General features: G+C 42.9%; 1 protein-coding gene across 1 annotated transcript in view; it reads left to right on the top strand.

Annotated features, from left to right (window-relative positions):
- The first annotated feature begins 2,672 nt into the window (after positions 1-2,672).
- Positions 2,673-26,159, top strand: part of xylt1 (xylosyltransferase I) — a 70,016-nt gene continuing 46,529 nt past the window's right edge. The window contains exon 1 of the mRNA XM_046404854.1: positions 2,673-3,088. Within this exon, the coding sequence (XP_046260810.1) occupies positions 2,810-3,088 (279 nt within the window). The 5' untranslated portion in view covers positions 2,673-2,809. The remainder of the gene's footprint in view (positions 3,089-26,159) is intronic.

Here is a 26,159-nt window from a genome sequence, read left to right as displayed (position 1 = left end):
AAAGGACACTTATTGTCTAAAATTAAGTCTTATATCTTCAAATCAGTATGCTGTGATGAGTGTATCCCACAGCTCACCACAATCTTCTGCGTCACATCCATCCAGGTGCAGAACTAAGAGCTAATTTGCCATATGTCAGTTTTCAACAAATGTGAGGGGTGTCAAATTGTTAAATATCAAGTGCACAGCATGCTGAATTGTGTAAATACAATCAGATACTCTCATGTTAATGTGATTTCTCTCAGTGCACAGATTCACCACATATACTGCATGTATAAATGATTTTGAAAAATGACATTGGGAGGAAGATGAGAAATAAGACTTTTGGTGATTTTCAAACCACAACAATGAAAAACAGTAAAAATATTCCATTACATAATTATTATCATTGGGGAAATATCTCATCACATATGAGCTTTCTTTACCTTCAATATGTTGGAGAACACATACCTCTGAATATAAAGAGTGATGATTGGGCATTCAGAGGTGTGAGGTGTGACCTTTGGAGGCCTGTCATTGGCTGATTCGGTGCTTGAGGGAGAGAATTTTTGGTAGACATCCCTTTAGTCCTCATTTGACAACACTCAGGAGTCATTGCCGTCGGTACCTTAGTCAGATTTAGATTTATTTTAGCACTTTATACAAAGTGCCTAAGCCTATAAGCTCTGCCTGTGCAAATAATTTCTTGACTCACAAGTCAAAGTGTAAGAATATTCTTGGGAGCATTTCTTATTCATTTTATAATTAGCCGAGGTCTTAAGCTTGGCAGCATCAATGTTATCCTGCTACTGTACAAACCAAGAAGCAAAACTTGTTCTTCGTACGTTCTTGGTGTGGGTGAAGCGCTGTGCTGCGTGTCTGCCGCCTATCTCTGTTATACATGGTGTTTGCATTTCAATGGAGTTCAGGAAGCATTTTTAACAAGCATCTCTGAATCACTCCGAAGAACTGAGCTGAAAGTTTGATTGGACTAAAAATATTCCCACCTCAGAGTTATTTATGAGGCTTCCTACACTCTCAGCGAGTGCTAGACAGTCTCCCATGTGAATGAAATCATCAGTTTAAGATGTCTTGTAGTTTTCCTTGGTAATTACCATGTGCAGTCAAGACTAGCAGACTGATCTACATATAAACTGAATCTGATGCTGGAATTTTAAGTAAGTGTGAAAGCACTTTTCACGTGGATTATTTTACAAGGTGTCCTCTTCTGTGCTGCAGAAATGATTGGATGTGAACTATCCAGTGACACATCTAAGGAGACCATCAGTTTGAGCAGAATCTTTTTAATTCTAAATTCTTTTTAAAAGAACTGTGGGCCTTTGAAGAGGATTATTTCGTATCAAAAGTTTTATATATTACTTTTTCACACCTAGAATGAGTTCAGTAACCTCTGCTCTGTGATCATATTAAGTTGTACTACATGTTTAAACTTAACCTGAATAAATGACTGAAATCCCTCAATTATTCTGGAGATTTACGGAGATGTATACCCGTGTTTTTTGAATGCAGCTCGTTTTCCTTAATTTGAATCTTGTCAATTCTTTATTTAAATTGCCTGCTTGAATTTCAGGTTGTTCGTTTGTACTGTACATGTATTTCTTTGCTATCGTGAGTGTGTGAGAAATGAAATAGTGTGGATTAACAATCAAAGTCCACCACTAAATTCAGGTTTAACCAGATTGACGTTCAGTGTTTAGCTGATGTGAGGTGTCCATATTTGTCTTGTTGTCAGGCACCTCTATATTATTAAGTGCCAAGTCAGATGTATCTTGCAGAGCTTGCAGAAAAATCTTACTTTCCCAGTTGCATTGCAGGATGTTGATGTGAATACTGTTTATCTTAAAGGTTTGCAAAAAAAGAGAGAATGTACAAATCATGGATATCAGAGGCGTAAATGAGTGGGTGTGTGAAAAATGTGATGTGTGAATATTGGCGGAAAAAAAATGATAAGGAAAGAGAGTCTTTCCAAAGGGGGCTGAAGTGTCAGCTTTTATACCAGCTCAGAGCACTGAGTACAGAGTGACCACGCAGCTCAGCTTTTAAAGAGAGCAAGAACAAATGAGCAGGTGAACTCAACTGGGGGGGTGGGGGTCACAAGAGAAACATCTCTGAATTCATAGCATAAGTCCAGCTGTAAGCTGTGAGCAACTTACATGATGGGGGAGGCAGGGAAGGGAAAGTAAATTTTCTTGTTGGATTCCAGCTGGGATCCAGCAAGTGGGGTGTAAAATGGAGATAATCTTTCCAGAGTTAGAGGGGCCCCTACAATAATTTCAATGGGAGGTTTGAATCAGCGCGAAGGTGCCCGAGGCAACAGTATATGAGGGGGCCCAGAATTCCTGGCTACCCCCTGTTGGGATCGCTGCGTCTGTCCAAAACCCCTGGAGGCCCAGTAATGCTGCTGTGTCGTCTTCTGCCTTGGAATAATAATTTTGAGTTTATTGCACACATTTCTATTGCACCTTATCGTCTGTCAGAAAGAAAGAAAATTTAGAGTTTAATTTAGAGAACAGACAGACAATGAGTCCTACAGTAGCCAGGAGCCTCGTGTCCGTCGCTGAACATCCTCTCTCCGGCTTTCACCACACGGTGGCCCCTGTGCCTCTCCTTCTCCATGCTCCTCCTCGCCTCTGCCACCGTAAAGCTCAGCCTCCCTCCCTTCCTCCCTTCTCCTCCTCCTCCTCCTCCACCCCCACCAACACCAGCACCTCCTCCTCCTCGTCCTCCCTCTACTTCCACTCCTTCCTCCCTTCGCGCTGCGCAGAGCCACAGACGGTCCTCCAGCCCCGTGCAGCAACCCGGTGCGAAGATGGTTGGCGGCTTGTGTGCTCGCAGGTTGGCCCGCCGGTCGCGGTCCGCCCTGATAGCAGCCCTCACGGTGCTGCTGGTGCAGACGCTGATTGTGTGGAACTTCAGCAGCCTCGACTCCGGCGAAGACAGGGAAAACGGAGGCTCCAGCATGAAGGGGAAGAGGGACCAGGTCGCAGGCAGCAACGCCGCTGGCAGCGACTATTTCCAGCACGGGGTTCGGCAGCAGCAGCATCTTCCTCCGCCAGGGAAGGGGACGTCTCTCCACATACAGCAGCCGGTGAGATAGAGCCGCTACCCATGTTTTCATATTCCCGCTTTAAATAAAGAGACCGTCTCGCCGGGGATGAAGCCCGGAGGGGCTGGCAGGGAGGTCAACACATCTCCAGTTTGCGCTTTTTGGGGGAGGGAGACAAACACACGGCCGGGCCTCCAGATGAATGAATGTTTGGATGTTGTCACTTGAAAGCAGGCTGCCATGTAGATACATTACAGGGTGTCTGCGAGTCAGATGCAAAGAGAGCCCCTGTTTTTTACGCTGAGACGATCATCCTCATCTGAACGCTTGCTGAGGACAGGAGCCACACTGCGCCGTTTGAATGAACGCACTCCAGTCCAGACCCCGCTTCTCAGTGCCAAAACTGAGTGTGGAATCTGAATTCGGCGGGGTAGTTCATTCCAGGGCGGAATGCTGAGCATGGCAGGGCAAATGCTTTTATAAGATAGTGGCTGAGGAGATGCCCGAATAGCAGAGTCACAGACTGGGGTTGTAACCCGTGACTGTCACGGTCTGTTTGACATTTGAAGTCAAATACAGGAGCTGCGTGGCTCAGCAGCGCTGTCTGAGAAAGGCCAAATTGAAACGTAACCTAATTTGCAGAGTTGGTTTTGATGAGTGCACAAAGATTAGAGTCATCTGCTGTTCGTGAAATCACAAAGAGTTTTATTGGAAGGGACAACATGAGAAACAAAGGTCAAGACCGATGTTATTGTTTATTGTTGAGCAAGCATAAAACGAATAAATCGAGTTAAAGATGTGGGTGCTTGCGGGTCCATTCAGAAGTAGCCCCCCCCCCCCCCCCCCCCCCAAAAAGAAAGCCCCAATCAAAAACATGAATAAACCCTAAAATAAAATAAAATTGTCTACTTGTGGACTTCACTGACTGCTCCCTGTGTCCCGGAGGCTACATACAGCACAGGATTTGTGTTCCTACAGTGCCTTTTCCACACAGCATGTGATTAATTTGCACAAACTGATGTCTGGAATTAAATTCTCCCAAATTGGGCTTCTTGCTTGCGTGGTCTCTCAAGCAGTTAGGCTGCCCTAAAGAAATTGGACGTGGTTGTTTCTGGCAGACGAGCAGTGTTTTCCCTGTTCACAAAGCCACCTGCCATTCAAGTAGAGCCTACTCCTCTGCCGCCATGCAACCAGTAGATAGCCGGCTTCGATGTAGCATGATACACTGTGGCCTCCGTGCTCAGTCAGTCACTCTGAACTGTGCACTGTATCATCTGTCTCCTCTGCAGATTTTACAGTGACTCACTCGCTTCATCTGGTAGGACTGTTTGTCCCACCTGCTGGCATCTCCACAGTACAAAGTCATGCTAAGTACGGGTTGTGTTTGACTCTATTTTTGGAGAACTGGAGAATCCTCTAATGAAGTATCCCTGTAATAGTCCTGCAGGGACTCAAAGTATGTCTGCTCATTAGTGAATTTACGTTATAACTTTTAATGGTATTTTTTATTGCTTGCTGTATGGAAATGACTGTAATATCCCTATAAGGATTGTACATAAATGACTGAAACGGTGACATAACGGGAAGTGTGGCTCCGTTGTGTCACAACCTATTCACACTGCGTCGACACTGATTTGTCCAAATGTGTTTCACTATTAAAACACACAGTGGATCTGCACCCGTGACCTTTTAAAGAAGGGTTTTCATCCCCATCGCCTCAAGGTACTTCACACTGTCTGTATGCCAGTCAGTCCACCTGCCAGTCAGCTCGCCTGCTGCCTGCCTGTCAGACTGGCGACTCCCCCTCTGCAGTTCTGTGGCCTCAGGACTCTTAACATTCAAATGGTCACCCTTGGCCACATGCATTCCCTCAACTGGTTAATCACCGCCTTTTCGTTCTTTCTCCCCTTGTGGGTGCCAGTGTTTGTGTGTGACTTGGCAAGGCAGAGTTGTCAAGCCTAAGGGGTGACGCACAAGTGCCAACTGATGCTATAAGAGGCACCCCATTTGAGAGAGGGGAGAGAAGCACTTTGATCCAGAATAGAGTGCGCCAGAAGCTACAGTATGACAATAGCAGAACTTCTGTGTGATAACTTGCGTTGAATGGAAACATTATGCATAGCTTCGGCTGTGTCATCCCAGCAGGCAGGAGCTACAGTTGTCATTAGTGGTTGTCTTGTGTTGTGTCTCTTGAGGGAAATGCTGCTAGAGAGCGCAGATGTTTTCTTCTCTAGTTTTCTCTTGTTGTTCACATCTCCCCTGCCTTATATATATGGATGCAATCATATGAAGGATATTATGCTTGCTGTGTGTTTTTTCTTTTGTTTTGTCTTTCTTCACAAAGCGTTGGCCACCAGTTGATTCCTAATCAGAAATGTCTGCATACACTTATTAATTAGTCTGTCTTGTTTTGCCTGACATCAGTTTATTAGAGGAGATAGCATCACTATTATTATTAATAGCTGCTTATTAAGGCGGTGCAGGTGATAGTTGGGAAAAACTGATAATGTGCCCAAATTAAAGCGGCCTACATTCAGCAGGAGACTGAGAAAAGCTTTGAAAAGCGTCTGGCTCCAATCTTCACATCTGGTCGTCAGCATTTTCTTTCCATCTGCCACGGTAGTCATATACTATCAGTGATCCCCATGTGCCCAGCGGGGGTCCAGCTCACACATGTTGTTAAGAGTTTTCCTATTAGTCATGGCATTACATGTAACATTACCTCCGATGTACACTTTTTCCATTGCTCTGAGTTTCCTTAATGGTTTCTTATGGCACAGATGGCATTAGAAACCCTCAGAAAGTGCACATTCACCTCAGGTTTTTCTCCATGGTTCCACTGTTTAGTGTTTAATACATACATGACAAGCTTTACCACAAGATATCACACGTTATATTTTATTAGAAGGATGTTCACCACACTTATTTTCCCTCAGTGGTTCACTTGGCTCTGCTGCAGACATCATTTATACAAAGAAAAGATTCCAGAAGATGTGTTACTTCAGTAGTTTGTGACTGACAGACAGTGTTGGACACTCTGTATCAGAGAGGGAAACGCAAAGTTTAGAGATGGAAAAAGTGGAACAACTGTCTCACCAGCTCTGTGGGAGTTCCTGTAGTGTGACTGTAAGTAGCCTGGTATTAATGTTCTTATGTAACTTTAAATAACACCTTTTATTCTTCTATAGTGATGGCTGCTTGTACTGCAATCAAAGTCATTCAAGCTGCTTTTCAGGAGTTAGAGATAATAAAGGAGCTCTCAGATGTTTGGTAAAGATGGTAAGAATTAACATGAAAGGGACTGAAAATGAAATAACTTGGTAAACACTCCAGTAATGCTGGGATTATCGTTTAGATTGTAATCATGTGCAGTACAAGTAACAATGCACTGTACATACGGTTTGCATTTAGGAGCTTTGCTGAAATCTATTGTTTCTGCTATTCCATTCTCCAACCACCACCACAACCACAATGTGATTCATCCCACTGTGTCCATGATAACAGTGCTGACTCACACTCACACACACACACACACACACACGCACACACACCAGAACTCACAAATACCCAAAACTCTGTACTTACACGATGCTGGGAAGCACTACAACACAAACATATCGACATATATGTATTTATAGTAATGCACAAATTGTCTCCTGTGCGCCAAATTGTTTTTTTTTTTTTCTTTTGGATTTGGCGCACAGCGTTATAGCCTGTGTTATGGTGAAATGGGCGAACAGTCGTAACTAATGGCTGTACTAATGATAATGAATTGAAATTCAAACTACAGTTTGATTGTGGGAACAAATTCTAAATTCACATCAAAATCTACCAGTTTTTTGTGAGCACATTCATGGTTAAGAATGAAGCAAGCATAATTTTACTCATGTGAAACAGCACAGGAACAAAATCGATTCTGCAACATTAGTTCAGAATTAGACTGTGTGTGTTGTGTTAGAATTACTTTGGACAGTTTATTTGTTAGTTGTCATTCATTGGAGCATAATTTTTGGGCAGTCACAACCCTAACATGTACTGCATATTAAAGAGGCGTCAAAGTATGTTATTGTGTGCCAGCCGTCTCAATTTCCTTTCCTGAACATCTTTGTAACTAAAACCTTTTGTAACAAAACCGCATTTCTCACGTTTCGCATGTGTTTCGGATTCAGCTCTTTGTCACATTGCGTTCCAGTATCATTTCATGTGCCACTCAGAGTCTGTGCTGGTCTTTGTATCATAGCAAAACACTTTAGCAATTGGCAGTTAAATTGGCAATCCCTAAAAGTAAATCGTCTTGAAGTGTGTGGGCTATTCTGCTTTAAACAGACCTTTGAGCATACATAATTACAGTCCAGAGACACCCAGAAGATGTACTGTGTGATTTAAAATTTCTAACGTCGCAGTCATTACACCAATAAAGTGTTACTCTGTAAAACCTGTGATGAAGGAAAAGTAAAGTATGGCCTGCCCATCAGTCCATCCATCTGTCATTGTGATTTCACTCACAGAGCTTCTTTTTTTTTTCTAGTGCCGTTAGTGTGGGAGAGAGGTGGGAATATATTGAGATCTGAGGGAAGAAGTATGCACCTCAGACTTGAAAGAGACACATCGAAAAGCCGAGACACTTTGATGTTGAAGTGTAATTTGTATACATGACACGATCCCTCAAAACCTGAAATGGGAAAACATTTCATTATTCTAATAATGCAGTGCAGTGTTAAAACTCTCCCATGTTAATTTGCTGAGTTGATCTTGCTTATATGCAAAATATTAGTATACCAGTATGGAGTCCTAAAACTTCAGTCTACATATAGTTTGTACACCGAAGGTTCAGGTATCCATAGCAGCTCAAACATCACAACACAGACACCTGCCTGTGAAACACTCCTTGTAGCACAGGTGCTGAATGTAGTGCAGACCTCTTCAGTATCCATCGGATCTCTTTAGAGCAGAGACAGCAGCCTCTCTCTCTCTCTCTCTCTCTCTCTCTCTCTCTCTCTCTCTCTCTGCCCCCTTCTTCTTTGCTGACTTTGTGTAAAGGAAGGAAAAAGTATTCAACAAATGTGAGGATGTTAGAAATACTGTGTGTACCCATGGGATCAGAAAACACACTGGGATGATTCACACAGTTCACCAATTATATTGACTTTTGCTTAGAAGATGAGAGAAGAGAAAGTTTCATTATCATGTTATATTTAATAGGGCGAATGGTTAAGCACATCATCATGTTTATAGCAAACAGTGTGATGAGGATTTAACATGAGTATGCAATGCAGTCATAAAGAATAGGGTCGTTAATGTTAGAATTGTCAGTGCAAGAACTTTTCCCGACTGGTTGAAGAATAAGAAGATAAGACCTCTGACCGAGCAATCAGGGTCAACTTCAAGTGTTTAGTGGTTTATGATACTCTTTGCAATTTAAGGAGGGTGTTGAGCTTCAGAGTACAAGTCTGCAATAGGATGGGAAACCATATGAAAGGAAAATATTCTGTATTTTACCACAAAGTTTGTGTAATTCCTTATTGTGTAATTCCTTTATTCATAAGAATTTCCCTTCAGGGATAAATAAAGGAGTTCTGATTCTGATTTTACTATAAAGTTTGTGTAAATGCTTCTGTTTTTGATTCACATTTTGCCAAATAGACTTGTCAACTGTGAGGATTCTGTGCATACTGTACATTGAATATTGTGAATTTTACAGGCAAACCAAGCTGGAGATATCACTTTAGAAAATTCTGACAGGCATTAGTCACTGTTTTCTGATGTGTTACTGACTAAAAGATGACTCAGTATTCACACAAGAAATGCAGCTCCATTCGTAATAGTCCTGTAATGTATGAACAAGGCCAGCATTGAGCTTTTCTATTACAGAGGCCTACAGATTAGTGTCAAATTAAAGGAAAAATCAAATGAGGGGTGGTAGTAGTAGTAAGGTGTTGGCCCACTAAGAGCTTCCTCAGCGGCTCCAGGGCTCCTTCTCACAAGCAGTGTTTCCATTAACGAATTTTGATTCAAATTTATGACGCTGAATTGGAAAAGGTTAATGGAAACGATTTAATAAAAACTTCCTCAATTTTACAAAAAAAATTGTTACGGTCACTTGAGGTAGTTTTTGTCTTTGTTGTAAAAAAAGTTAATGCACTTCAGGGGAGCTGGAAAACACCTTTGCAGAGTAAGTCCTGACATAGCGAAAATTTAACTTAGATGACTGATCGGCTGTTTCTGTTTCAAGAGAAGAAGGAGCTGTGTCCGCTGTCTACATCTCCCCAGATATCCCCTTGAGGTTCCACATCAAATTGCACATTTCCTTTTTGACAACTGAAACTCAGAAGTTTTAAATTTGCTTGACAAGTAGATGGAAACACGACTACAGACACTCCAAGTCTCTGGTCCTCTGCTGAAAAGATAAACTCTCATTGGGTGTTTTGATGATGATGGTGGTTATGATTGTTTGGCCTAATGGTTCAGCCCTGGGACTGTGTATGTGTGCAGCTGGTTTTCTTGCCATTGGGTCTTGCTCCCGGTGCATGAACCCCTCATGGCTCCAATCAAAGTCTGCTAGTGCCATGGGTGAACAGTGGCGAGTGAAGCAGAAGACACACCTTCAGTGGAAGAATTTCTCTGTATGTTTCTCTTACAGAACCACACACACATACTTACACACAATCTGAGTATGATGTTAAATGTAATCCCTATTGGTCACTTACTTACACCATTCTCAGCCTGCCTAAACTCAACAAACCCTTGGCGTGTACATCTTCCTTTGCATTTTTAATCTGATGCACCACAGTGGCTTCAGGGCATTTCTGATCAGTGCCTTAGACTTTCCAAAACACTGATTGTATTGAGATCTGATGACTGCGAAGGTCATTGCTTCTTTCCTCCTCAACTCATCCTCCAAACTCCACCGTAACATAAAGACTACACCTTACATTTCATTGCACAACCTTGTGTTGTAGAATGGCTAAGAAATGAATGCTGAATAGGTGACCCTTCATGTCCCGTGCATCAGCAGTGGCATCTGTACTCTTTCTACCCTCATTTATTTGTGTTTTTCCTCTGTCACCTGTTTGTTTGTTTGAAAGCCTCAAACCCATTACTTTAACAGATATGGAAATGTTGCAGATGACATTTCTGAAAGGGGCAAAGTTGTGAGAAACAGATCTTTTTGACAGTACATTTGCAGAGTGATGTGCATGTCTGAAAGGGGCTTAACAGACACACTAATTTGCTGTCCTTTCTGCGCTGTTTGTCTGTGTGTGCTTTGTGCTCAGCCCGATGCCTTTGTGTGCCTCGTCTGTAGAACTGCAAAACCAAAGATCATACCTACTGTTCATCTCTCTCCTGTCAAGTCTGTTCAAACAAACCTCGCCATTATTGCCAATTAGAGTTGCACATGCACAAACACACACACACCATCACCACAGCTCAGCCCAGCCATCTATCCTGCCTCTGTGAGACAGCCTGCCCCCCTCCCCGAATCTTACCCTCATCCTACCATCATCCTCTGCCGCTGTTACAGATGGTTTCATTCCCCAACACATTAATAACGCATCATCCAGATGAATGAAGCTATATAATACCTAGCGTTGCCAATAATCCGATAGGTAAGAGGCTTAGCAGACAGCCCTGAGGGGGGGGGGGGGGGCGACGAGGCTGGGGAGGGAGACAGGGTTGAATTAGTTTTATCTGAAGTCGGGTATCCATGTTGGTATTTAGCACAGAGCCAAAAGGCAACACACACACACACACAGAGTTTTGACTAGACCACCACCATATGGAGGGGTTACAGGGCCAATCACTCATCTCCCTTGCTGTTTAGGCCTTGCAGGGTTATCCCTTTAAATAGATCTGCTGGGTTTTATAACAACACATCAGTGCCAACTGTGGTAAGACTGTGTACTTGAATTCCGTAATTTTGAATTTATCTTCATCATATTTATCTGCTTATTGACTGCTAATGATTTTTTATTTTCTCAAAGGGCACTATTGTTAAATTCATTGCAGTGGTTTGAATTTTAAACAGGTTATTGTAGACTTCAACTTTGATTTGTCTCTTCTTCTTTCTTCTTGCAATATTCATGTAACATTTAGTCTCTGAATAGGGAAGAACATACTGGTTTTAGCTATCATGGAGCCACTGGGACCAGTTGCAGATATTACGTGAAGTTGGATTTCAATACCAGATTCATTGAAATAGTTTCTGAAAACTAAGACTCAGAGTAGCATGTGATAGGCTTTTTATTTTTAAGCCCAAGCACGTGACAAGTGCCTGTGAGCCTACAAAAACCTGTAAAAGCAAACTGAAGTTAAAGCTCCTGAAAACTTGGCTTTGGCAAACTGGAGGTGCGAAGGAGTTTGAAAGACACGACTGTTTAGCATCCAAGGAGGGTCTAACTGAAAGACTCCAGTTGTGTAATGAGAAATGCAGCATTTTTGGATCTTGACCCATACGAAGGCCTGATATCAGGATATCCTGACTTATGCTGTATGTTCTTTTTGAATCCGTCTCTCACATGCCCCCCTCGATAAAATTTTTTAGGGGCTTTAAGGTCACACATTTTGAATGAAATATCTTTCAAGCTGTTAAGTTAAAATTTGAATTATGCCTTTCAGACTCATATTCTGAACTAATATATTCAACAAATACAGTTTTTGAACCCAGTGATTCCTTTACTTACTTACTTATTACTGCTGCCAAAATATAACCTCTGCAGACACTAACCTCTATAATCAGCAGAGGGGCAATCAGTGATAAAAAGCGTGCTGTTTTATTGTTCTTTTTCAGTGCATCACTTCTGCAGAGAGTTGTACTTTACTGAGGATTCTGTGTTTGTTCTATAATGGAAGACAAGTGAATTTTCCCCTTATGGTGTAAGCTGCCAAGCCAGGAGGTGTGACAAGATGAGAAGCTGCACTGGCACTTTCCCATTAGGCCAGATTGCCTGTAGTGAAGGTAATATTTCCCTTTTGTTGCTGATTTTTCAGCTTTGATCACAGTGTGTACTGTAGCTATAGCATCTATATTGTGGCCCTTGTGTTTGTCTCTCAACCATAATGGTCACATCAAGATGAGAATCACTTTACGGCCTCGTTGTTGGGGAAGCGTACAGCAAATTGCCCACTTCCTAGAAACTGCTACATTGCCGCGACAGACATGCAACATGCTGATCTACGTGTAACACCCAAATGCACATGAACATGTAATCACACCCACACAGACTAATGACACTGAGCATGAGCTACTGTCTTGCTATCTCCTCCTGAACACACCATACACTAATCCCCATGAATTGTGTTATTCTAATAAGATGGGGGGGGGGAGAGTACGTGGCAGTATGGTGAGGACGCAGGGTGAGACATGTCAGCTGTGTAGAGATAGGGCCGATCCGGTCTGTCAGGGAAAGCTTTTGTCCTTCCAGTCCTGTGGAGCAAGAGGAGAGAAACTGACAGCGACGCTTTTCTTCTTCTTCTTCCTCCTCCTCCTCCTCCTCCTCCTCCTCCTCCCCTTCTTCCTTTTTTCTTCTTCTCACCACTGGAGCTGAATGCCAACAGCCGAGAAAACTTGTCTCTATCTGTGATTAAGAGAGAAAGTGAGAGGAGAAAGAAACATAGATAGAGACAGGCAGAGAATGAGACTGATATGCAAGACAGTAGAAAGCTGAAGGAAGAAATGTTGGGCAGGGGGGTGTGGGGGAAGGGGGGAATAAACGTCTCATCCCTTCTACAAATCCTACGTCGACTCAAATCCCAGCATAATCCTCAGGGAAACCTGGTTTGGTTTTGAAGATTTGTTAGCGTAGCTTGGGCCAGGCTGGCAAAGACTGCAAAGTTGGAGGATGTTTCTGGAAACTCACCTGAGTCCAAACGGCCTTCACGCATTCAGGGATCAGGTCTGTAATTTTCCCCTCTGTTGGTGAAGTTTAAGTTTTAGAGGTAAACTAATGCTGGTTTATCAAGCATCTCTAAGCAGGATATCAGATTTAGGATTACGCTGAATAAGATGGTTGAAGGAATCTGCCCAATAATCTCAGCTCTCCACGGCTGCTTGACACAGTGCGATTCCACTGATTTAATTCTGTTCATTTTCATAATGATTTTCAACCCTATGTATGCATGTTTATTCAAATATAAAATATAAAAACATAATTTGGTATTGGCACCAGCACTGAAATTTGAAATAAAATGTTGCAACCATAAAGAAAATGCAATTGGGGCTTAAATGTTTAGCTCAAGGTGGAGTAAGCAGATAAAAAATATGCATCATATCAAAAAATTCGGGAACTGAAGGGGATGTTGGAATGTACACTGGAGACAGCTGGGACGTACCAGGAAGACCTACCTGCAAAACATCCACACAAATGCATACATGCGCATACATACTCCCACACACTCTACAGCGTCCCGTCGGCGCTAAAGGCACACACCTACTGAATGCATAAAATTATAAAATACTCTCTTTTCTGCTTCACAAAAACACTCACCCACACAATATCCCTCTCCCCCTCTCTGTCTCTCTCACGCACACACACACACACACACACTTGCACATACACAACCTTGGTTCATGCACACCACACACACACACACACGCTTTGAGTGTAAGTAAAATAATAAAACACCACATGAATCGCTGCTCTTCAGTATTCATGTTAACCATCAGGACCAGCCTCACTACTACACATTTGTTTTCTCCCTCAGCAGTGCATTTAGATCCTGCCTGTCTTTGCTGTCTGTCCCCACTCAGCCGAACAGCTCAATTGCAGTGCTCATGAGGTCTTAACGCAAATGCACGAGGGAACGCTGTCACGTTTACATCCTTCTCTTTGACGACTTCCTCGCGCTCTTCACCACCGCGTGCTCTCACTCCTTCCTCTCCTCGGTCGTCCCCTCCTGTCAACTCTTCTTCTCCCATCTGGAGTGGGGATGTCTTACCGTGCAGATGAGTCCTCCAGACGCCGCAGGCCTCCCAAATCAGCTTCAATGAGGAGCCCTGCCGAGGCTGTCGCAGCCAGGGAGAAATTGCGCTGTAATTGAGCTGCTTGATAATAATACGTTCTTCTCTCTGATTTCCTACCAGCGGTGAATCATCAACACCATCATCATCGTGCCATCACATCAGCAGACGCTTCCACGCTGCTGCCGCCGGAGTTGACCTGCTCTTTCACTCGATTCTCTCTCTCTCTCTCTCTCTCTCTCTCTCTCTCTCTCTCTATCTATCTCGTCAATTGCTCTCGTTCCACTTATTTTATTCCCATTTCCTCTCTCCTCCACTTTTCTCCCCCTCCGTCCTTGTTACTACCAGCTCTTCTCATCTTTCTCCAACTATCTTTCCCGTTTCTGTTCCATTTCATTGGACGGCATGCCTCAGAGGTATACAGAAATTACAATGTACGAAAAAAAAGTGTGTGTGTGTGTGTGTAGGGGGAGGGGAGGAAAGGGGGGCAAGGAGAGAGAGGATAATTAGGATCGGTGATTGTGTGAGCACAATGTCAAATGCCTTTTTGCTACTTACTTGAGGTATTCTATTGCAGGAAGTAGGTAAGCTTGATATTTTTTGTGCAACAGTTTGAGTTTACTTTTTTTGTGAAACGATCTGAATTTCAAACACTTGCAACATTTAAGCCATGAACGCTCTCTTTTTCTTATTCTCTCCATTTTGTTGTGAAACATCCTCCTGTTCATTCCCACATGAAACTTTCACAGGGCATAAAGGCTTCTGTGCTTCACTCCATAGCATTTGCAGACGGCTTGTTAAAGGTGAGGGAATGTGCGTGTGTCTGTGTGCATGCTCATGTAAATGTGAGAAGGGATGAGAAAGAGTGAAATCATGAAACTGTAGCTGAGCAATGTTGAAACGTTGGTTAAATTATGAGGAAAGTCAAAAACGTAAAGACTTTGTGGTGTAAAAGCGGAAAAACTGAGACAGAGGGTTAATAACCCTCTCCACTCTGAGACACAGACTCAGATGTAAAGAGAAAAAGAGGTTAAAGGAAAGGGAGTGCTTCTGTGTGTGTGTGTGTGTGTGTGTGTGTGAGAGAGCCACTGGCGGGGGGAGTTTACACATGGCTTTCAATGCATTAACCGTCCTCCTGGGAATTACCTTTCCAACCATTAGGAAAATCATTGACTGCTTATTGGTGTCAACACTCTATTAGTGTTTGTGTGTGTGTTTGTGTGTGTGTTTGCACGTGCATGTGTGTGTGAGCTCAAACACAGAACAATACAGCTCTTTTTCTCACTCTCTCTCTCTCTCTCTCTCCTCCAAATAACCCATCCACCTTTCACTGGGGGGTGTTTGACTTCTCTCTTTGTCCTCAAGTTTCCCCCCGTAACTACTGTGAGTGAAATCCATTTTAGTCTGCCAAACAGGCATACAGCAATCTTTTTATGTAACTCTCAGTTTATCCACTGAATAGATGAATAGTCTTTTTTTTGCAGAGGGCCAAGTAGGTCTCACAGCACTCCTCTGGTAACTTTCATACATACTTCATGGCTGTGTCAGGTTATCTGTGGAAAAGGCTTGTCTGCTTCTTCAATGTGAGTACCCCCAAACACGTGCCATACCTGTACGAGCAAAATACTAGCAAGTAGCTGGTGTACAAGCTTGTATATATTGTATGAATGTGTCTTTTTGCATATTATCCCACTGCACATATGCGTGTATTCCAGAGGTATATAGAGTATGCAGACATAATTGTCTTAACTGCTGAGAAAGAGATTTGGTCAAGGCAATTATAATTCAGCCAGGACACATCTGCTTGCGTAGCACTCAGTCTATTTGCCTAAAAGACACAAATGACTGCAATTTAACAGCAATAGAGAAGGACTGTAATGAGTTGGTAACTGTTTGCCTGATGTGAGCGTGTTGCTCTAAGGTGGGAAGAATAATCAAAGGAATGGGGCTGTATTTTCACTGGCATTATGTCCAGTGGCAGCAATGGAGATTAATGAGTGTGAGGTTTATTAGCTTCTCACTGCTATTCTGCTACTTTTTTCATTCTTATTTTCCTTTCTTTATTCACTAATAGACTGGCAATATAGCTTATATATTACTTCTGCTGAAATTATTCCATTTCATAAATGAGGAGGATGTTATAATGATGCCTGCTGCCCTGGTAACAGTAGCAAGAAAATGTGGAGCTCATGTTAGTCCAGGTACAGTTAAGCCATGTTTCCCCCAAGCAGTCTGCTTCAGCTCAGTTCCACGTTAGAATGATTATTTTTGCTTTTCCATTAAGAAAATTTGTCCAATTTGTTTGTCACCCCCTTGCTGAGGTACCCTGCAAACTCAGCTGATACAAAAGGTGGAGTTAAAACATGACAGGCCAGATTGGTTAATTGGAACAGTCCAAGTCTTAACATCGACTGTGCTCTGATGTCATAATTCACGATCGCAACCGTGTTTTTTCAGCATCGCCTGCAGCCTTTTCTCAAACAAAGCTTGGTGTCTTGTTTTAACTATAACTATAACTGAGAAGAGAGTGTGTGATTGAGCGAGTCAGGGAGAACGAGCAGCAGAACAAGACCAAGAAAAAGTCTTGTCTGTTGTTACCCAACAGCTGGAAACGTGAATCTCCTGAAATAACTCTGCCTACATTTAAGATGACCACGTTTCTTGTCTTTATTTAAGTTAAGCTAAGTGACTGCTAACTCCAGCCACACACCATGCATGTATCAGTCTTCTTATCTAATGCTAGGCAAGAGAGCAAATAAATGTCTTGCCTTATTTGTCAAACTATTCCTACTAAGTATTATATTGTTTTTAATTATGTTTAGAATATGACCTTTACACAGAGCAAAGAGAACCCTGGTGATGCTTATTTGTATCCCTGAATATATCTTTGTGTCATTATCCAGGTTTATGGCCGTCAATATAATTGCAATCCTGAGTGTCTGTCATTTGTGCAACATTTGATTTACGTCAGATGATGAGGATGCTGCAGCTTTCTAATCACAGGTGATTTGAGACGGGAGTGACAAATGATCAGATTTATTCTCCGCATTGCTGATTTTGGACTTTCACTTCAGTTTACGTTGTTATTATGTGGTTTATCATAGTTTTGTTCTTCCAACCGCCATGTGTTTTGAGTCGAGGATGCACCAGCACACCTTTCAGAAAAGTGTAAAATGTGTTCACATCCATCAGCATGTGAGTCCAACATCTTGGGGTTAAACAGAACTGAGATGAAACAGCGGTTGACAGAACGATTTCAGCTTATGGTCCACTTATGTTCTTATTCTGGAGCTTTCAGCCGTACCACGTGGCCCACGTCAGCAGATGGAGGTTGCTCATTTGAGTCCTGCAGTTGTAGATGCTCAAACTTTCCATTGTATTGGACGCCATCTGCTGAAGGGGTTTGTGTGATGTGGGTGAAAGCCCCAGAAAGAAGCTGCAGTGGACCTTTGACATTGTTTATATTTATATTGTTTACACAGTGTGTACGCATAACAGCAAGGACCACAGCCTGATAATAAGTGGGACATTACTCTTCAGCTGAACATACCTGGTTAGTGAATCATCACAGAGTTAAGTCGCCATGTTTATGTTTCTGAGCTCATATTAATATAATAATATTTATGCACAGGTAAAGAGTAGCCTGACTCACATCAAGTAGTCTGTTGGTAAGCAAATTCCTTTACATACATTTGACTTGAATAAACCAAGTAAGGACATAATCCCTGTGAGAACGACAGACTTGTATATTCTGAATTATAAATGCAGTGTGTTGAGTGTGTGAGATCAAACTGTTTGTTACCAGCATGGCTCATGCTGTCCAACTTGTGAACTGCATACTGTATATATCATGTACAGAAATCCTGTGTTGCCTATGTTTAATGGATGAAAGTTGTAAGTTTATGATGGCCTGTGGCTGTGCACACTTTTCACGTTATGTGGGTGTGTGTAGAAGTGAGGTGGGGGTGAGGGGGTATGTTCCTGCTGCACTGAACATCAAAGGTTAGAGAAGGTGATAGTTCTCTGTTGTTGTGTGTGTGTGTGTGTGTGTTGTGCTCCACATGGCGTCCCAGCCTGCAGCAAACCCGATGATTCAGATGACACAGGCTGCATGACATGCACTGTCTTTGACCCTGCTCTACAGCAGCTGTTAGTATAACGCTGCAGCTGTGTGTTTGTTTGCGTTGTCGTGTTGGGCTGATGAGGGGAGAGGACTCTTTAAATGGGACTAAATATATACGTTTGTCACACACTTGTCTCTATCAGTATGCATCCATTGCAAATGATATGTACATCTTTGCGTGTTTTTCATATCAGTGTACAGCTGTGTGTATTTAGTGCCTTTTGGTTCACCCCAGGCCCTTTGTGTTCCTGCCAGTGCCCTGCTTTGGCTCCCAGGGGCCCCAGAGGATTTTTTACTGGGATATGCTGACAAATTGATGCTACCGGACTGGCTAACTGCTCCTTCTGTGCCTGGCACCAGCCACAGCGCACTCTGAATACCGAGCAATGGCCAGGAGCGCTTTTCCCTCTCTTTGTTTCCCACAAACGCACACACACAAACGATGTGACCTCATCGCGCAAACCCAGATTTTCAGATGGACCCAGCTTGAGGAAAAACCCCCAAATGCAGCCTAAAATCTGGATCAAAAACCTAATCCCCAACTCTGGAGGATCAGATCTGAGTCACTGCGGGGTCTGGATATTGGCCATTGCTCCATTCCTCTCCCTCTGTCTCTCTTTCTCTTCTCTCTCTCTCACACACTCTCGTTCGCTCTCTCAAATTTTAGACAGCTGTTTCACACTGTGAAAAGAGGAGAAAATAGCTTTAATTTTTCCAATAATGCCTCAGTCTGTGCATCTGCTATGTCGGAGTGATTAGCACAGCAGAAGCTGTCTTTACTGTGTTGACAAGCCCATATGGTTTCCGTATGTACTAGTAAGCATTAGGCTTGATCTGTCACTTTGTATTAGAATTTGTTTTACACGGTAATATAACCATTAACTGTTTTCGACAATACAGTGGGAACAGCAAGCGTTGCTGTATTTGATTGTACATGACTGTCCGGGATAAGTGAACCAAAACCAAATCGTAGCACACGTGCATACACACCCAGACACTCACACACGCAGTGTAGTCTTTACATCCAGTGTGACTGAACCCAGTGAACCTCAGCTATTCCTACACCCCTTAGTGAAGATAGTCCTTCTCACTGCATCACACACACACACACACACACACACACACACACAGAGGGGGCTCTGTATTTTCTCTCGGACTCAGGGAGTTTAGCGTCAGCCTGGTTTCACTTTGCCACACAGTGCACCACTGTAGCCTGCTAGCCTTGCCTTCAGCTTCCACGCCTTTAGCTGTATCAATAATCAACTAACCTCCACCACTTGCCAAGGCTAACCACATAATTACTGCACTCATCTAGCTGAATCTCTCCTCAGTACAGCACAGAAGCATGATTCTGCAGTTGCAGAGAGCCGCTTTAGCCAAACACTGGAGCACATGAGACTACAAGGCTACAACTCAGCCCTCGTAACCCTCACTGCAGTGTAGTGAAGATATAGCCGACTTTCTCAGCTTATCTTTCTCAGAAGGTCATGGATTAGCAATCCTCGGGTCTTGTAGCTCTGACTCCTTCTTATGGATCAGCATGGAGTTTGAACTGCTCAGACTTGTAGGAAAGTCTGATTGTTAGTGGTCAGACTGTGTTGGAACAGGATAGTGCTGGCATTCCTCTGGAGGACTGGAGAGTCACTCTGCTACACCAGTGCAGGAGAGGGACCCAGACAGGCCGAAGTAATTATATAGAATATGCATCAGTAAGTGGTCATAGATGACATGAATTTCCTCTGGTTACATCCTGTCACCATGTAGACAAAACTCAGCCAGGAAGTACTTTAATTGAAAGTCTTTTGGTGCAGTCATTCAAGAAACATGGGGACTGTGTTTTTTCCTGCATTGTACGTCAGAGAGTAACAGAGGAACTGGCAGGAATGTAAGATCTAAAAGAACTGGATTAGTGTGTCAACGAAATAAATAATTTGTTATTTCCCTGTTGTTTCATCTCTATCTCTCTGCATCATCTCAACGAGGCACTATCTGCTTACCCCAGAAAGGCAGACATTATTAGATCACATTATAACATTTTTATAATTTTCAACTCTGGTCTGGTGTAATTATGTGGGGTTTTTTGCAGGAAAAAAACATGATTAATAATGTTCTCCCTGTGCCTGCATGGGTTTTCTCCGGGTACTCCCACAGGTTTCCTCCCACAGTCCCAAAAACATGCACATTATAGGTTAATTGCTACTCTACACTGGCCCAAGGTGTGAGTGTGTGTGATTGTCTCTGTGTTGGTCCTGCGATTGACTGGTCCAGGTTGTACCCCGCCTCTCACCTGTTGTCAGCTGGGATAGACCAAAGCCATTCAACAATAACCCAGCGGCGCCCGACAGCTTGGTGCATCTGGGTGCTTACACGTACCGACTGATCGTAAAAGAGAATTGCAACCAGAAAGGTAGTCCCTCAGTTGTGTGTTAGACCCCTCAGCAAAACATTTAAGTCATAGTAAATGTCCTGCTGTGCCAGTGGAAAATGTGTAAAAGATTTTGCCTTGTCAGACACTTTGTAGAAAAGTAATTTCCTCTTGTTTCTACTGAGGCTGGAGATAAGCCAGGACTCCTGGTACACTGAGGAACAACTTAAAGATTAAACACTTCTTTCTGTTATGGTAGAGAACAAACACACAACACAAACACAACACAAACGCATACGTGCACGCAAGTGTGCTTGCTATAAACCGTAAGAATATTGTTTAAGGTCTCAAGGACACACAAAATATGAACTTGCATCCATACAAGCTGTACATTCTGGCCTGCTTAAACATACATGTGTACATATACAGACAGTTTGTCTACTGGCACGAGGTTCAAAATTCACACCTCTAAAAGCTGACAACAGCTCTTCAGTGTTTGGGTTCGTTTGTTTGCTTGGTTTTTTTCAAGTCATGTACGGTAATTTTCTTCCACCAGAGACACTCTGAAAAGAGATTTCTCCATTTAAAACTGCACATTTATTTAATTCCACGATTCAATTATGTATTTACCTCTGCAGTATTTACTTTTGGCAAAAACCACTGTATGTCATTAGTAAGATAACCCGCCGAGCAAAACTGACAAGTGCGAAAAAAAGAGAGAATGAGAGAAGAAGGAGGCAAATGACAAACATGATGAAATAAAAAAGTTTTTCGAAATAACGCTGCGTGGGAGGAGATTTGGAGTGACCTAATTAAAATGTTGGAATCCTGAGAGGAATAAATTAAGAAAATGTCAGTTAGGCTGAGCCGGAGGAGGGAAGATTAAGAGGCGCAAGCTCGAATACTGTCTTATTTCTGCTCTTCTTCTCTTTTATCACTGCTGGATGGAACATTGGTCTCTCACAACAATACAGAGAGCTGGTGATGCCTTAATGTTAACCATGTGAGCATGTGTAGAGAATGTGAAGTAAACGTAAAAAGTGGTGCTGCAAGTCTGCAAGTTGAGAAAGTTCTGAACTTTAGGTGTTATGCAAAAATAAAGTTAAATTGGTGTCTTTGTCTAAGTCTTATACAGCTGATGTTCTGTGCTTTAGACTTCCTCAGGAAACTTTGAAATGAAAATGGAAATATGGAGAATAAAAAATAGAGAGAGGGAGAGAGACAGGAAGCTACAGAGCTTCATAAAAATAGTCCCACCTTGCAGTTTAAGCTGCTTAAGGCTTCCACATCATTACTGTACAGAAGCACTATAAAAGCCACCGGTGACCATTCAGCTAGCATCCTCGCAGACTTCGTTTCAGATTCATTCTCCCTGTGGGGAAGCTCCATATGGGGCCAACATGTTTCTGCTGTGCTGGACAGGACGGGAGCATACGGGGGCTGTCGGACTGCATGTCGCGTGTACTAGAGCAATGGCAATGTGTCGATTGTGAGCACACAGGAGGAGAGAGATGGGATGAACAATGAGAAGGGGGCTGAGCAGGAGGAGGAGGGAGGGAGGAGAAGGGAAAAAGGACAGCTGGTACCAAGATTGGTGTTAGTTAAGGATGACTAAGTGACATGTTGACAAGAGACAGATAAAACAACTCCATGGAACGAAGATGAAAAAGGAAAGTATCAGTGAGCCTCTGATGCCACTGTGCTTTAGTAAAGAACAAGATCTTTCATTCCACTTCCCTTTGAAGTGATCCATGGAAATAACACCATGTGGCATGCATGAATTTCAGCACTGGATGGAAAAAAAAGATCCAGCCTGGTGCAGCATCCCTAATGTCAAGTTTTCACATTGACTTGCAAGGCGACAGCGTTTTTCCACGTGCTGTGACAACATTATACCATGGTGCACCCTCACACGTTGTATTCCATCAAAATTCTTAACAATGAAAAGCTTCTGCCCTGAAAAGGATGTTATAACTAATCTATTGGACAGTAATCGCTCGCACATGAACAGTGGTTTCAGTTTTCATTTTCAGGCTTCAGAGCCGAAATGAACATTTGCGTGCACCCACTCCAGCACCCAGACCCCCACACTGTGTAATCCAAGTATGTGGTGTTTGTCCAGGGGGCATCCATTTCAGTGCTGCACTCCACAACAACAACAACAGCAGGTCATTTGTTTCAATCTAACAAGAGATGGTTGCAACATCTATTTTTCTCTCACATCCTCCAAAAAGCTTGCATCCTCTCCGATAGGGTTTACATAATTTCTGTCATCATTTCTTATCCTGACCTTAAATCTCCTGTGGACTCTCAGGTGTGTGCTGCTCAGCTCTCCTGTGCAGTACCAGACAGCAGTGGGTCAGTGTTGGTGGTTAGCGGCGTAACAATGGCCGCGGGGCACCACTTAAGCTGTCATGCCTGTAATGAACAGCAAATTTCAGTGTGAAGCAGCTCGTCGATCGTTGTGTGTGTGTGTCTGAAAGAGAGAAAGAGAGGGGATTCTGAAGTACAACATGGCAGACATTGTAGCTTCTGGGAGAAGACCTGACTAACTGCTGTGGTTTTATTTGGTCTGTTTCCATCCACCTGTTGTTATGCGCTTTTTAAAATTGCCCAATTAAAAGATCTTATATCTCAGCCACTATGACAGATAGCATCAAAATTTTGTACAGGTGTTTGTGGCTCCTATATGATAAATCTTAATCAGAATCAGAATTCCTTTATTTATCCCTGAGGGGAAATTCTTGTTCTTACAGAAGTATGATGATCCCCTGAGATTTTCCCCAGTGCCAAAATGTGTTACTTGTGGTTTTGAGTGTTGATATTGTGTTGATATTGTTTGATATTGTGAGCATGTTGGCATGCTGTTGTGAGCATTTATATTTCAGCAATGAAAAGGTGATAAAGGAAGACTTAATTGCTCCTGTTCTTAAAAAGACAAACCGTTTCTGTTGTACTGCCACACTGAAACCTGAAGGTGTGTTGTTTTGAGGGTGTACATACTGTGACTACAACTGAACAACTGAGCTGCTCCGAGTTCAGTCCAGCCTTACCCACGGCAGCTGATAAACCCATTGCATTCGTTAGAAAAAAAACACACAAATGCCCTCTTAGATGTGCAACAGCAATGAAATGTCATAATTTATCAGAGCTGCTGGTGCTCAGCCAATTATCTAATCTTGTGATGCACAAATTCAATTTAACTGTAGTTGAAGCAAACATGCACTCATTCACATTTTGTACTGCAGAAATTTCACTGTAATGAAAACATGACTAGTGGGGCTCAACAGGATGTTGCTGTTTGACAGAGCTCAGCTTTTCTGTCTCTCTCTTTAGTTCCCCTTCCTTTTCTCACTACTCATTTTTTAAATCATTTTTCCTCATTTGCTCGATTCCCTGGGTCTTCTTCTCTTCCTCTGTATGTCTGTGTCTGGTTTTTCCTCTTTCGGTTTCCCTCTTCTTTTTGGTTCCTCTTACTTTCACACAGTAGCTTGTCGCCTCAGCACTTCTCCCAATGTGTGTGTCTGTTGCACTAAGTGTGTGTGTGCACACGCATGTCTGTGTGTGCATGTGTGTGTTTCTTTTCCTAGTGACATTTCCGTGCCAGGTGTGACAAATGGCAGGCAGAGAGGAAACATTTATTCCCTGTGGTGAGCTTAATTAGCCTATCAGCTAAGCCTTGGCACCAGCTTGTTTTGAAAACCACACACACACGCTCACGCACACACATACACACACAAATCACTTCAGTACATGAACTGCATAGATAATTGGACAGTACAATTAAATGATGTCTAAATCACAGCTCTAGTCCTTATATTTCTTCTCTGGCTTCACAACCAGAGGGACTCAGCTATAGCCAACCTCATCTTTTCTCTGTTAAAAGGTTAAATCATTTACAAATTACAGCCCTCTTCCAGCAGTTAGCATATGGTGGGTGTGCAGAGGCCATGCAAGGCCAGCAGGCAAGTCTGGAGGAGAGACAGTGAAGTGATGGCATGTGAGTCTCTTCTGTCTGTGATTTGGTATATTATACTCCATGTATGACAATTCCATGTGCTTATATCTGTTCATGCATGCATGTACGTGTGGAAACATCTGTCCTCTTCTCTGCTGTTCCATTGTCGTGCCAAACCCAACATCTGCAGCTGGGGTGGGGGGGGGGGGGGGGGGGGTGGATGATGACGGAGCAGGATGAGGAGGAGGAGGAGATGGAGTCCTGGTGTCCAGTAACCCTGCAGCCAAGCAAGGGAGCTGTGACATGGTGCTGCTAATTACTCACACACATGAATGCAAACATACACACACACACACACACGCATAAATGTGCTTTCAACTGAATGAGCGGTGTCTGAGGACCTTCTTTGTCTCTTCTCTCCTCAGTCTGTGGACAAATTACTGACATTATTGGCTGCAAAAGAGACTCCCTGTCTACCTCAGTGTTTTTCTCTTTCACACTGAGCCGGGGGCCTGGCATGTCCCTGTGCACTCCTGCTGTGCAGAAGGAAATGAAAGCCAAAACTGTTTCTGATGTGTCTCCATGTTAAGCACTGGGTTTCTGGGCTTTGATGCCAGCCAGGTGGTGAAGGGGATATTAAGGTGCCCTTAAAGGGTAGAAAAGGGTGAACATTGTAATTTGACCAGATTGCGTCGTGACTTGTTTTGGGTGTGGCCCGGTCCGGCAGCCCTGCTGGCAGCAAATGGCTTTTGATGTTGGGGTTAAAAGGTTTGGTGGGATTTTGGAGAGACTTCATGCTGTTCTGAGGTGGGATTAGTGTTGGAAAGTCAACAGTGAGAAGCGACGCATGGCGCTTGTTGTTCTCAGGAACCTCAGCAGTTCAGCTGATTAGCTGTAATTGCGGGAGAATTACATGCTATGTTTCCTTGTAAATGACTGTTTAAAGGCATGCTAAATATGCTATTTTGTGTTTTGGTGATAACAAGCAAAATCATGTGCTTTGGTGAAAAGTGGGAATGTCTACATTTTGTTTGTCTTTGCTGTCCTGTGCTTCTGTAATGAGACAACAGTGTATTTCCGTTGTTAACATCTCTCTCTTTCATGATCTCTACCAATGAAAAATCTCCCCCAAGCTGGTACTGCAGATACAGTTGAACAGGAGTTAAATGTTAGCACGTGAGCCAGTTTTTAATGAAGGCGGTCCACTTTGTCCAGTCAAAGTTTGGTATTTGTAACTTATTGGAGATTAAGAGTCAAGATAGAGAGGGGAGAAGGAAAAGGCAGTTCTGATGTGATTGTTTCTGAATAGTACAGGTACTGATGCTGTCCAGTACTATCCATACTATCATCAGGTAAAAGCTTCAGTTTGTCCAATTCACCTACAACCCTAATGGCATCAGCTCCAGCTCTACATATTGTTCATGTGCTAATTAGCAAATGTTAGCTAAGATGGTGATTGCACTGTCAATGTGAGCATGTTAGCACGCTGACTTTAGCGTTTAATCGTTGCTGTACCTGTAGCCTGACCAGTGGTTACCAAGCGACTGTTTTTAATGAACATCTGTCTTTGAATACGAGCTTAACAGACTTTGAATAGTCTCAGTCTTCCCCCTCTTCATCCCTTTCTCTCCCTGGTTTACACTCAGAGTTATCCTTTACCTCCATCTTAAAAAAGCATTAAATTTAACAGACCGTCAAATCAACAAAACT

The sequence above is a fragment of the Scatophagus argus genome, chromosome 2 (genome assembly GCF_020382885.2).
Source record: "Scatophagus argus isolate fScaArg1 chromosome 2, fScaArg1.pri, whole genome shotgun sequence".
In the NCBI taxonomy this organism is placed as follows: Eukaryota; Metazoa; Chordata; class Actinopteri; family Scatophagidae; genus Scatophagus; species Scatophagus argus.
Note: the sequence above shows the minus strand (reverse complement) of the source record. Positions and strands in the feature narration are given on the sequence as shown.